Source organism: Calypte anna, chromosome 5A (genome assembly GCF_003957555.1).
Source record: "Calypte anna isolate BGI_N300 chromosome 5A, bCalAnn1_v1.p, whole genome shotgun sequence".
Classification (NCBI taxonomy): Eukaryota; Metazoa; Chordata; class Aves; order Apodiformes; family Trochilidae; genus Calypte; species Calypte anna.
Genome location: NC_044251.1, coordinates 27,452,261 through 27,465,329, shown reverse-complemented (window position 1 = coordinate 27,465,329; position 13,069 = coordinate 27,452,261). Strand labels below are relative to the sequence as shown.

The window sequence follows — 13,069 nt, the reverse complement described above, 5'->3', positions numbered from 1 at the left end:
ATAACTGGAATTCTGCCCAAGGCTCCATAAATAAATTACAGCCTATTTTAACGCATTCATGCAGTTCTTTTCCCTCCATGTATGTTCTGAGAACCATCAGGCACTGATGATGTTCTGCATCTGGCTCTAATATTTTACAAACACTGGAATGATGCCTACAGCAGCTCTCCAACAGTTTTAGCCTCAGTTTAAAGCTGGAAAATCTGGGGTATAGAGAGGTTAACTGAGATTTGTTCAAGATAGTAAGAAAAGATTGTGAGCATTCTGCTACTTGTAGCATTTTTCTGTGCCTTGTCCATCCCTTTCTACTTCATTAAAGTTCTATTTGTGGTATAGTTGAATTAAGAGAGTTAATACATGCAGGCAGAATTAATACTGCAAAACCATATGTTTTAGAAATCTGAGAAATGCATTCCCCTTGAAAAATATGAATTGGCTCTTTAATTCAAATGTAGCAATTATGCTAGCCAGAAAAAGGATATAATCTCTAGTCCACCAGCCTTCCTTAATAGTAACTTAAATACAAATAACCTCATCCTAAAGACAGCAAACCAAAACTGCTATGTACAGCTTTTTTTTCCTGCTCAGAAATGAATAATGTGGGATTGTTGTGACCTAATTTTAGGAAAATCTTGCATAAGCCCTACACTGGTTGCTGAAGTATTTGAGGCCCATTTCCTTTCACAGGCTCAGATGTCCCACTGAAGACACCCTGCTTCATGTCCATACCTTTGTCAGCTGCAGAGCCATATAGGAGTGCATCAAGGCAACTAATATTTACATGGGGGATAGCAAACTTCAACCTAAAAGCTAGGAAAGAGAAAGATTCCAATATAATATATAGTCTATATTTCCTCTTCTTACAAAAACACACTATGCATTAACCATGAAAAACTATGCAAGTTTATGCAATCACATGTTTAAAGGCCAGTCACCTTGTCAACTCCATCATTCATACAGAACTGGCTTTGAGCTATGTAGTCCAGCTCTGTGTGAAATTCAATGATACTCAAAAAAAAAGAAGGGTCATAACTTTAGGTAGTTGACAAGTTAAAAATGTTGCAGTAAGATAATGGCTCATTCTTCTTGAATCTCCTTCAAAAGCAGCCTCCACATCTTTCATACTTCACCTTAAGCTTGGAGACTTTCCATCCCTGATTTTTCCCACCCATGGATTGATAAAGCTTGTTCTGTTTGTCTTACACAGTATTTTTTCCTAAACCAGTGCCTACTGGTCCACTATTTTTGCTTTTCTATCAGTTCTCTTCCACAGAGAGGCAGCTCTCAGGTAACCCAGAGCTGAGAACTCCAGCCTCACCACTGCCAGGGCACACCTCAAATACTGCAGAATTGTATCTTGTTTATCATGCCACAAGAGTCCTTGTGTTTCGGATAAAGTGAAAAGCAGAGATTCTTGTTCTATGCCTACCACACAATATGCCTTTGACATTTTGTCTGAGTAAAGGTATTTCTGAATTATAAATAATAGCATCTTTTTCTACATAATATTACACTGCTTCCACATAAACAAGCTCAACTCTCCTTGTGGGTGTTAGGGCATACCTTCCAAATAAAGGTGCACTCACAGATTTGGAAGCTTACATATCTTTGTGAGTCCTGCCTCTTACGTTTTCTACTGCATAGATTGAAAAAATGTACATTATTCTTATTAACTGGTCCTTGTATTTTTAGGCAGTAAGTTATATATTTTTTTGATTGTAGGTTACAATCTTGGAGGCGTATGCTGCTGTTATTTAAATTTGCACAGAACTTGGAAAAGCTCAGTGAGACACCGCAATGTTATCATAGTTGCCTCCTTTGGGGATGATTCACTTACTAATACTACTGCCTACACTGTACATGTGAACATCTGAACCTGTACCTCTAAGCTCCTTTTATAGCTGGTGATGAACTAATCAATATAATCAGTGGAGTTCGTCACGAGTCATCTGACCCTAAAACAGACTCCTACATCTAGTCAGATGAATCAACTGAACTCCATCAACTAAGTCACTGTCCTCTATAATGGGAAGCCAGACCTGGTGCCCATCTGTGGCCACCTACAGCTACATGTAACTGTAGATGAATCCTACTTCAACATGCATCTTTGTCTTGTAGCTGTACTCAGAGATATGTTGGGAGAAAGGTGTACTGACAAAAACTGGGAACTCGTCTTCCCGATTCCCTGTGAAGAGTCAGATCCACCAGTTGATTGTCTTCAGCTTGGGGAAGAAATGTTAGTTGCAGCCAGCTGAACAGCTGACCCATTCAGTTCATTATCTAAGTATCAGGGGATTCAAACACAGCTAATTTTTCAGGTAGTATGAATTGCAACCAAATGAGAGAACTCCTCCTTTTTAAAAATGGCCTGATATTCATGAAGTCAGTCAAGGCTAACATCAGAGGTTCATAAATCTTCCAGCAGTGCAAAGACAGGCACTACTACAGGCATAGATGTTCCTGAATAAGCCTATCTCTAGTTTTAAAGAAAACTTTGTATCTGTCTGGACAGCCCAGCCAAGCCTTCACTACTGTCTCAATATGTCTCAGTATGTTTAGAAAACTTGTGTTTTTCTGAGGATCTGAAGTAAATTGTACTCAAAGCACTTTACTTTGAGACATAAAACCATATTCTCAGGTCAGCTCATCGTATGGTCAGCCTAAATAAAATGGATAAAGACTTGGCCTGAGCTACTGAACTGCAAATTAAGCTGGCAGAGAGGATGACCATTTTTGTGTTGTACCTGCTCTAATGTTGAGTGAGGAGAGAACTCACTAATTCAGCAGTGAGTTAAAGGAGCTAAAAGGAGAACATACTATTGCACAGGAAGCTGAGCCTGGCCTCTGCTCTTCCTGTGGAAATAACACTGTGCTGCCTCAGGGCTGGCTGAAACTCTAAAGGGTTCCTGGGCTGCTACTCTCAAGATGGGCAGAGAGCAGGAGGAGAACTCCTACCTTCTGAAATCCTGTCTGAGCATCCTAGAGCATGCTCTTCTGCACACCTGAGTTTCCACAGCTGGGAACCCCCTGTCAGAAAAATAGCTTGGTTTGCTGAATGCTTGTCTTTGCTAGGGGGAAAATCAAAGTGGTTTGGAGTCAGGTCATTCTGCTGAAGAGGTTTCACACACCTCACTTCTAAGCAGACCTACAACATTTCACTCCTTTTCTCTCTGAGTTCATTGTCTTCTGGGAAGGAGACAATAGCATTCTCCTCTTAACCTCTTTTTCAGGTCTGAATTAATTTGGGCACATTTGCTTAATGCCAAGCCAGTTTCCTTTTGATAGGCAGCACTGATCATATGTAGTGGAGAGGGAGCTGGATGCACAGGGGTGAAGTAATCTGCTGACCCAATTCCCAGTTGCACTAGAACTCAGCATGAGAAAACAGCTGAGCTGGCTGAAGTGAAGTGCTTCGGTTAGCATAGGAAACCACAATGAAAGCCTCTCATTTCATTAATGCTAATATTTTAAAACATGTAGGGTTTTTTGAATTATTTCCCTAACCCCTAATTCCTCTTGTGTAAAATGACAAAATGGAGTTTCCTAAACCAGAGAAATTCTAGCCCTGAGCTAACTGAGGTGTGATAGATATGTAATATATCATCAGCACTGGAAGGAGACCATATTTCCTATGTGGGTTCTAATGAGGCATGCAAGACTTTGATCTCTGCCAAATTTACTCTCAAACTTTACTGTTTTAGCAGTCACAGCAAAATCCTCTACACATGTCCAAATTTGCTCATAATATTTGAAGACAGAGGGCCTACCCACCCTGCAGCTCAGCCCTGGGGTGGCTTCTTGCCCTGCTGTTAATGTGTCTAGATTGGTCGTTGAACCTTGCTGCATATTGTCTAAGGGATGACCGTGAGGTGAGGCTCAGAGGGACACAACAATACCTGTATGAATGCTCCAAGGCTGTGGTCAGTACAAAATAAAGAACAGCTTAAACTACTTCTGGGGATTGTGAGTTCAACAACTGCAGGCTGCTGCAAATTAATATCTGGCTTCTCTCCACATCTATGCATGGCTTGTCATCAGCTCACCCGTATAAGCTCTTGAAGTGGTGAGGCAGATTCCTGGAGGAAGGGGCTTCCTGGTCCATCTGTGAAAATGCATCCTGCCTGCAAACCTGGGGCTTAACGTGTGCATTTAGTGGCTGGCCTGGGGCCCAAGTTTTATTTATAGTCAGAGCACATACTTCCACAGAACAAGGAAGAGCAGTAGTGGCTTTTGGAATTTACTGGAGCATCAGGAATTAACAACAAACAGTAGTATTAATTATTCTGCATCCCCTCCTCAATTTAGGCAAGACTTTGTAAAGGCCAAATCAAGGGACTTTTCCTGGAGACCCGTTCCTAGAATTTCCTATGAAGCTGCTGCAAGCTGGGACAGAGCTCTGAGGATTTATGGAGAGCCGTGTGAAGGCCTGTTCAGAAAGGACATTACCCATACAGCATACTTACAGGCATTGTGTTTTTGGAGTTATGAACCTTAAGGTCAACAAGGTAAAATCTGGTATCTGTTATTAGTACAAAGAATTTCACAGTCACTAATTAGCCCATTCAGAACACAACCTGTGGACATCTGATATGAAACATATCAACCATCACTGTTACCTCCAATCTGAATATTACCACAACTGTATCATAAACCCTGTTTTTTTGATATGTGAAGAAGGACCAGTGAGGGATACCATTTCAGGAGGAGGGCTGTACCTGGGTTTCCCTGAGCCATGGAGTCATAGATGAGTTTGCAGGACTTGAGCAAGATGGCAATCTTCTTTTCTGGGGAGTAGGCCTTGTACATGGTTGTGAACTTGTGAAGGATCTTTTCCAGCACAACAGTTTCAGGCACACTGGTTGTGATGCCCAGGTCAGTGGTAGTTGTGTTTTGTATCACAAGTTGGTTCTCTTTTAGCTGCTGTAAAGATCCATCTTTGTTGTGGATTTCTTTTAAGTAAGTATCAATGGCTTCTTTTAAAGGTTTCAAGACACATTTGTATAGAGCTGTCTCAGCAATAATTTCTGCATAGAGAAGGGAGAACACAAAAGTCTATGATAAGTAATCAAGACAGGAGTGCGGGTGGTAAGTAAAACTCCTAAGAAAGCATTGGTGGTTATGCCTGCACTACTGCATAGCTGTGAGTATGGAACAGAAATTACACACCAGAAAGTAACCGTTTCATTACCAACACCCTCCAGAAGTCTTGGATAGGCTTGAGATGATCATCAGTAAGTGGTCTCTTCTACTAGAGCCATAGTATAGCTCCTGCTACCAGCAGCTGCTGCTGTGTCTGCCTGACTCCTGGCTGACCAGGATGGCACTGCCAGGCAGCAGGAAAGCCTGGGAAGAGTGAGGAACCTCAAATAACTGTGCTTCTTTTCATAGCCCTGCCCTTACACATGCCCATCTTGTGTCCCTTTTGACATCTTCCTTAGACCTATTTGAGGTATTAACTTCAGAACAAAATCAATTGCATCTTCAAAACACCCCTTTCTCCACAGTGACTGAAAAGGGTCTGGTGCACACCAGCTCAGAGGCAGACACCAACATCTGCTCGGAATTTTCTCACCTTTACTTCTCAAGTGACTCTAACTTACTGATACTTAAGTCACATCTTATGCCACCTGTGGATGAGGAAGCAGTCTGTGTGGGTTGAACATTTGCTTAATATTTAGCAGGAGACAAAAGGAAGAATTAAAGATTGTGATAAAGTCTGCTGCCTGACTCCTAGAAACCAGAGGCAGAGACAGAGGGAGTGCAAGGGATTCTCTTGTCACCCCTACACCAAGTTGAAAAGGTCACTGGCAGAAGAGTTCATCCCCTCAGTCAGTTAGGACAGCAACAGAAGGCAGTAACATTTATGTATACAAAATGCAACTATTTCAAAGAATCCAGAGAATTGGAAAGCATTATTCAAATCCAAATGGTAAATTTTCCACTCTAGGAACACTGTCCTCCACAGAAGACAGTACTCCCTAGGATGATTGGGCCATACCATCCTGTTAAGGAGCTGACAGAGAACAGGGCTGGATCTAACCAGGCATGTCTGTGTGAAAGAGGGGGGATCCTTACACACATGCAGTTCTACCAAGCAGAACAAGGAAACTTTTTTCTGCTTCCTCTCCACCTTCCCTAATCAAGATTCAAAACAGAATTCTCTGGGCTGACATTCCCTCTACCTTGAACAAAGGGGTTCCTGGGACAAAAGACTGCAGGTGTTACATGAGTTACAAACTGTAGCTCCCCTGTCCAAGCTATGGCAAGGAGCTGGCAGCAGGTCTTTTATTCAGGGGAGATTGTGGGGTGAGACTTCACTGGGTGAGAAAGAAGACAGCCAGGCCTGCTGAGACTGACAGCTGAGAGACTCTGGGATCTGGCTCACCACCTAGCTGGGTTCCACCTAATACTGGTACTGCAGGTTCCCCTGGAATTCCTGGTCTCTTCTGTGGTTGGCCATTTTCTGTCTTGGGGGTCTTCCAGATTCTTTTAAGACACCTTAGGGATCTCATAAATAGCTCTGCATTGGTTCTCAGGTCCTCAGTTTTACATCAAAAGAGCATGGCAGTGCATGCATGACTGTTTTTTCTATCTGTACAGCTTTGACTGGGATAAAAAAATCCTAAAGCTCTTTGTATATTCCATCATGACTACACATTAAACAGGCCACTACATTTCTTAGAAAGAAGTAGCACATTGCTCCCTCACAAACTATTGAGAGAGAAGCAACAAAACACCCCAAACCAGCCAAAAATATTTTCTTTCCTCCCGGGGGTCAAACGATGTCAGTGGTAAACAGAGGTAGATATTACTCTTTAGAGCCAGAAATGCTCTTAGAGCAGGCAACTTTTCTGCACCTCTGAGCTCTTGGAAGCACAGAGCAAGATCAAGTAATTCCTCCAACATACCACACAAAACCATCACAGTCTTGTCTCTCCTTGTGAGACAGTGACTGAACCCTGATCTGACTACCAAATGCAGGGAGTTCTGTATTCTCACTGCAGCATGTGGAGCAGTGGAGAAGGAAAGCCACGGGGAACACAGCTGTGCAGGAGAAAGGCAGCTTTTCTTGTTTCCAGTGAACACTCTGTGCCTATGCATGCACACACCCTCATATTTGTATGCGTGTGTACATATGCTTGTCTTATGCACACACACAAACATACATATCTTCTGCTTAAACCCTTCCCTTTAAAACACTTGTAGTGGGATTTTCCCCCTCATTGGTCTCCTAGTTTTCAGAGCTGCTCTTCCAAGTGCTGGCAGTCACAGAGCAGACTTCAATTTGTATCTCTCAGCTTTTAGAGGTTTTACAGTTCTGTAAAACAGAACATGTGTCTGCATATTCCTGTCTCCCTCCTCACCTCCCCAAATCCTGCCTGCCTGAGCATGAGTAAGGCATAGTCACCTACCTAGCTGTTCCTCAGTGTAGGAGGCTGGATCTATCAGACTTTTCAACTCAGTGCTCTGCACTAAGTAACTCTTCAGCTGCGTCATCATCATCCGGATTTCTTGTAGCATCTCTGTGCTGGAGCTCTGCTTTGCCATCATCTCTAAACTGTACACTCTGTAGTCCCGCACCAGGTTGCCAAAGTATGAGCCCTTGTCCTGTGCCAACTCCACTATCTTCTTCTGCAGCTTCCTGTCACTAGACAAAAAGACTGTGAAGACGTTGGACAGGCTTGCAAAGGACAGCCTGTTCTTGGCCTTGTCCAAGATAACAGAGCGTGTCTTTTTACTGGATGAACTACTCAGCACCTCCAGGTCATCCTCTGTGCTGCTGGTGGAGTAGGAGTCTGGCTCGGATGCTGATGCCTGAGCCATGGCACTGCCTCCTGGACCCTCCAAGGAGGAGTGTGAACCTTTCAGTTCAGCTGAGATAATGGATTTGTGGCCATGTACTGGTTCAGTCTTGGTCTGTGTGTCTGCCATGGTGGATGAACTGCTCTTGCTCAAAGCTGCTTGAGCCATGGCTGTCTCTGCTACTGTTCTCTGCTTTGTCTCGCAGGATTTGGGGATTCGCGGAACCTGGGAAAGCCTCTTCCTTCTTGGTGGTGGGATAGGAGGTGACTTTCCTTTCTCGGTGGCATTACTTTGTATCTTAGACATGTTCTCCATCTTCTCTGCAGGTTCAGGCTTCGTCTCCTGAAAATGTGATACAGACCGTTCAGGAACCTCCCCAGGCATTTCTACAGCCTTTTTGCACAGCAACCTGATATCTCTTCTCTCTGTACTTGTGTATTGTTGTTCTTCTCTCTGTTCCCCTTTCAGCGTTTCACAACTTCCAGGCTTACCCACACAGCTCTCTTCTAAGGTCCTCTCACTCAGCCGCCTCCGTGGAGGGACAGAGGGCTGGGTGCCCTTGTTGGGGCTCACTGCTGAGGGCTCACTGGCTGAACAGCTCTGCTTCCCTTCTCCTTTACTGACACCGCTCTCAGTTTTCATTTCCTTGATGCTCTTTCCTAGTGGCTGAAGAAGTAGCTTGTTTTCTTCATGAGCAGTCATGGGATCCTGCAGAGGCTTCAGGGATTTCTGAACATGAGCATGAGAAGGTGGAGGTGGAGGAGGGCGGCGAGGAGATCTCCTTTCAGGAAGCATGGTGGTAGGGGGCAGGTCTGTGCTCATTGAGTGGCTTTTAGGAGGAGGTACATCTGGAGGAAAAGGATTACTGCACTCTTCTATAAAAATAGGATTCACAAACCACAGCCTGTCATTTCCTATTGACAGCTCTATTTCACATGAGCAGTGGTTTATGCTACTTGCAAAACATTGGGTAGACCTTAAACTGTCTGTCTGGACAGTGCTGAAAGCAGAGTCTTTTGCAGAGTAGGATAGATCCTCTCTTCTTCTGCGGTTCAAGGAGGAATCCCAGAAATCTGTCAAAAAAAAAAAAAAAAAAAAGAAAAGAGAATGAAAAGATAATCTGGGAGAATTTTAGCTGCTAATGGTATGTTTTTTTTGTTAAGAGAAATGGTACACAGGTTTTCACACCTCTGCACAGTGTGACGAAAGGGTTGTCTGTTTTTCTCTGTGTGAGATGCTTCAAACCAAGGGACAAGATCAGAAGCTTCACCAGAAACTTCTTTCTTGACAGTTTTAGGACACTCATCTACTGAAAACTGTTAATGCTGTGTGAGCAGGAAGGTGCAATCAACACATATGAATGTTTTTGAAAAGGGGTCTAAGGTTCAAGGATCACTGCCCTCCAAGTGCCAAGAGCTGTGGATATGTGAGCTGAGGTTGTATAGATCCCAGGTGAGTTCTGTCTCCCTCTTGCTGACTGTGGGAAGGTGCAGGGCTGAGATACACAGCCTGGATCCAATGTGCACTGGGAGCACAGGAGACATCAGATGAAGATGACTCCACTATGTAGCAAGTTCATGTGGCAGAGTCTGTTCTACACAGAGGTCTGATCCTGCTTTGCAGTACAACCAGTTGGAAACATGATTTTAAATACCTTTCACACAATAAAATTACAGTTAATGTCTATAGCTTTGGATGACAATTATCCATAGCCATACCCACTCTCTGTTTTGTACCTTGCCTTGAAATTGCCTGAGAGGAAACATGGTGCATATTTGTGAAGTCTCATGGGCTGAGGAAACGGTGAGTAAACCAATCTACAAAAGGGAAGTTGGTTATTTTTCTCAGTGATCAGGATAGGACACTGTGATGAAAATAGAGTGCTCCACTCAGACTATGAAGAACCAGATGAGGTGGTCCTACTGAGGGCTGCACACCTTTGGATGTGTTTCCCAGCCCAGTTACACTGTTTCATACAGCAAGAATGGCAGTTCTGTTGTCTCCCACTGCTGTCAGAAACTTTCCTGGCATGGAATGTACTATGGCAAGAAAAATTCCAAGCACCACCACTTTTATGACCACCAGTATACAGGAGAGAAGGAAGAAGACTACAATCAACATTGCTTTGATGCTTGTACTCTTGTACTTTCTTAATCTTTTCTTTCAGAACTTGCTGGGAACTGTTGCCTTAGTCAGGATGTCCTCTGATGCCTCAAGTAAAATGAAAGGATGGAGAATCATGATATGCTTCTGATACTTTAATCTAAATGTTTACACTCGTTATAATAAAATCACTAATAAGTTTACAACTTGCTACCTCAAGTTGCAAAGGAGCATTCTAGCAGTTTTTAAGCACTGGGTGGACACCCAAACTCAAGGATGTTTGACAAATTGGAACATATTCAAAATAGAGGATGCTGAAAGTGTTAGAGGCAAATCCAAAGGTCAAATTACACAAAGCTGCCTGAACCGAAACCAGTGGGGTTTGCCCATGCCTTCTGGGAGGTATAATGCAGAAGATCCAAAAATAGATCCTCAGGCCCTGGGGTGCTTCCGTGAATATCTCGAAGTGAGCTAACTCTTAAGCTTTCAGCATTGTTTGGCTGTTTTCAACAGCTGAGGGAAAACTGAAAAGCAAAGTACCATGAAAGAGAGTTGCTCACTATAATAGCTATCTCAAGTGGAGTGTGTTTCATACAAAGAACTAGGAAGGACACCTCCTTTAGTTAACAGAACAGCATTTCCTAACTCTGCAACTCTATATATCTGATCTAAAATATGCTTGCGTGGTATTATTACTAGGTACAAAATTCCTTTTTGTGTTTGACTACCGTGAGTCAAGAGAAACCCTGGCTGCTTTGAGGGACTTACCTATACCCAGACTAGAGATAATTTCAAGGTCTTGAAAACTACAGGCTTCTAATATTGCTTGTGGCAGTTTCAGGGTGAAGGGCAGCAAATCTCTGTAAAAAGACACACAATGAAAACCAAAACAAACCAAAAAAGAATAAAATGCACAATTGTTAGGAACTTCAAATTTTACCCTTGGTTTTAGTGATTGAATTGGTTCAAAATTTCAGCCCTGTTCTGCAAAGTCCTGGATGTTGTCAAAGAAGGTCTCATGGCCAGTAAGGCATTGTGGGTGTTGTGCCAGCCTGGATTACTCTGATTTCACAAGAGATAACCAGCTCCTGTGGTGATGTTTCATTCCATGGAATGGGCTTAATCACAGTGCTCTGGCTTCCAGCCAGAGGAATTCCAGCAGGAATATCTCTCACCTCAGGGGAGCCACAAGGGTTGAAATACCTGCCCATGAAAAGTGAGGTGTTACAAATGGTAATTATTGTAATTAGAAAAGCCATTCTTTCTGCAGAGGAGGGGATTTACAGTCTTTTTTTCTTTCTGTTTACACCTCTCTCCCCACCCTTTTCCCCCTTTTAAAAAATAAGTGTAAGTGTAAGTCACATTTGTGACTGCAGATTTGGAGAGGACTGAGCTGTAGGTAGATGAATTCAGAGGGGGCATTTTTTGCTCCCATTAACACACAGATACAGAACTTACTGTTGTTCCATGTACTGTGTACTCCATGGGTTCTCTGAGCACCGAGTGCCCTTTTGTCATGTTGCTTGACATAAACTGATGAGATCTCAGGAGTATTTTTTTTCATGGCAGATATCAGGTTTAAAAGAGGAAGAGAGTCCATGGACCTTCTGGGTATTTTGGTTTTTGTTTGTTTGTTTGTTTTTGTTTGTTTGGTGGGTTTTTTTTTTTGTAGAAAAATTAAACTAAAATTCCGGAAACGTTAACACATTACCCTAAAAAAAAAAATCTGGTTATATTCACAGGGTATCAGCTTGTAGAGAAGCCATCAAGTCACCTGTTACCTACAGATTTTTGTCTTCTTTTGTGATCTACGGTAATCTAGCCAGGCCAAAATTTATTTTGCCAAGAGCCTTTCAGCCCTGATAAACAATTTCCATCTATTACTAGATGAATATTCACTACAGCCCTAAGAATAGGCCTCTCCATTATGCAGAGCTCAAACAAAGACCCAGCAAATGCTAGGGTCAGTGCCTAAGCAGCCTTTTTATTACTTGCTTCTTTCAGAAAATTATGCCCTATTTCTCCTGTCATTTGTCAGCATCTTGAGAAATCACATGAACCATCTTAATATGTATTTCAACACTCAGAGGCAACATCTATAATAGGAACTAATAGAAAAACTTTTCTTTTTTTCTTTCTCTTACGCCCTGAACATTTCTGCAGGAAAGCAGAAGCAAGCAGATTTTCCCTCCCACCACCCATTTGACTAGAAATACCCAATTCTTTTTTTGCATTTGAACTCTTCTTTGCTCCTTTGGTAAGAGAGAAATCTTTTGAACTCAGCTGGCTGCAGAAGCAGCACCCAAAATAGTGTGAGCATTACTGGATGGGTGAGCTGCAGCAGTCTGCATCTTACCATAGATAGACTGCTCCTACTCTGTGACCTAGGTCACTAACATGACTGCCTTGTAAACATACCCTGAAGCTGCTTTCCCCTCTTTAATGGAAGCAACTAAGAATCATCTAAGTTTATATAGGGTAAGTCAAAAGTTTACATCCAACTCAAAACCAGGCCTGCTGAGGCAGGAATTAGGTAAGTAGGTTGTGGAGGTATGGCTTCAGGGTGCTTAGGGAAGACTGCAGACACCAGTTTAATTACACAGAGAGACTCATCAGCTGCTGATCAAACACTGCTCTTGTGAAAAAGACCTTTTCCATCTTTTCCATCATTTCCATCTTTCCCCATCTTCTTTCCATCCTTTCCATCTCTGTGCCCACTACTTTTAGTATTTCTGCACTGAGCAAACAAGCAAGGACTGTTCTGTAATGCTTTATTTTATTTTTGACTTTTGGCTAAAGCACAGAAATTGCTTCAGGATTACTCTCTATGACACATTCCCTGTAGGTGACTAAATGCTCTGAGTCTCTTGCAGACAACAGTCCACTAGTAGGTTTGCTAAGCTGCTGCCAGTTGTGTGTGGATGCTTAAAGCTGCTTTTAGTAAGAGATGGTTAATCGAGGAACCTTTTTCCTCCCCACCCTGCTATCCCTGATCCTGTGCCTTGGTCCTTTGTGGGCTGCAGTCCCATGGACCTTCCTCAGACAAAGCTTCCAGCTTCAGGGACATCTGCAGTTATGGTGTGCCTGGCTAGAAACCAAGTGTTTGGCCCCATCATAGATACTATGACATCTGACTTGGTCTGGCAGGTCAGAGGAAACTGGA

The 13,069-nt window shown here is 42.8% G+C and overlaps 1 protein-coding gene across 1 annotated transcript in view; it reads right to left on the bottom strand.

Moving 5' to 3' along the window:
* The window catches only part of LOC103527667 (ras and Rab interactor 3), a 145,757-nt gene that overhangs the window by 10,718 nt on the left and 121,970 nt on the right, over positions 1 to 13,069 (bottom strand). The window contains exons 22-24 of the mRNA XM_030452492.1: positions 10,675 to 10,766; positions 7,413 to 8,876; positions 4,716 to 5,024 (exon numbers count right to left, since the gene is read on the bottom strand). Coding sequence (XP_030308352.1) covers positions 4,716 to 5,024; positions 7,413 to 8,876; positions 10,675 to 10,766 — 1,865 coding nt within the window. The remainder of the gene's footprint in view (positions 1 to 4,715; positions 5,025 to 7,412; positions 8,877 to 10,674; positions 10,767 to 13,069) is intronic.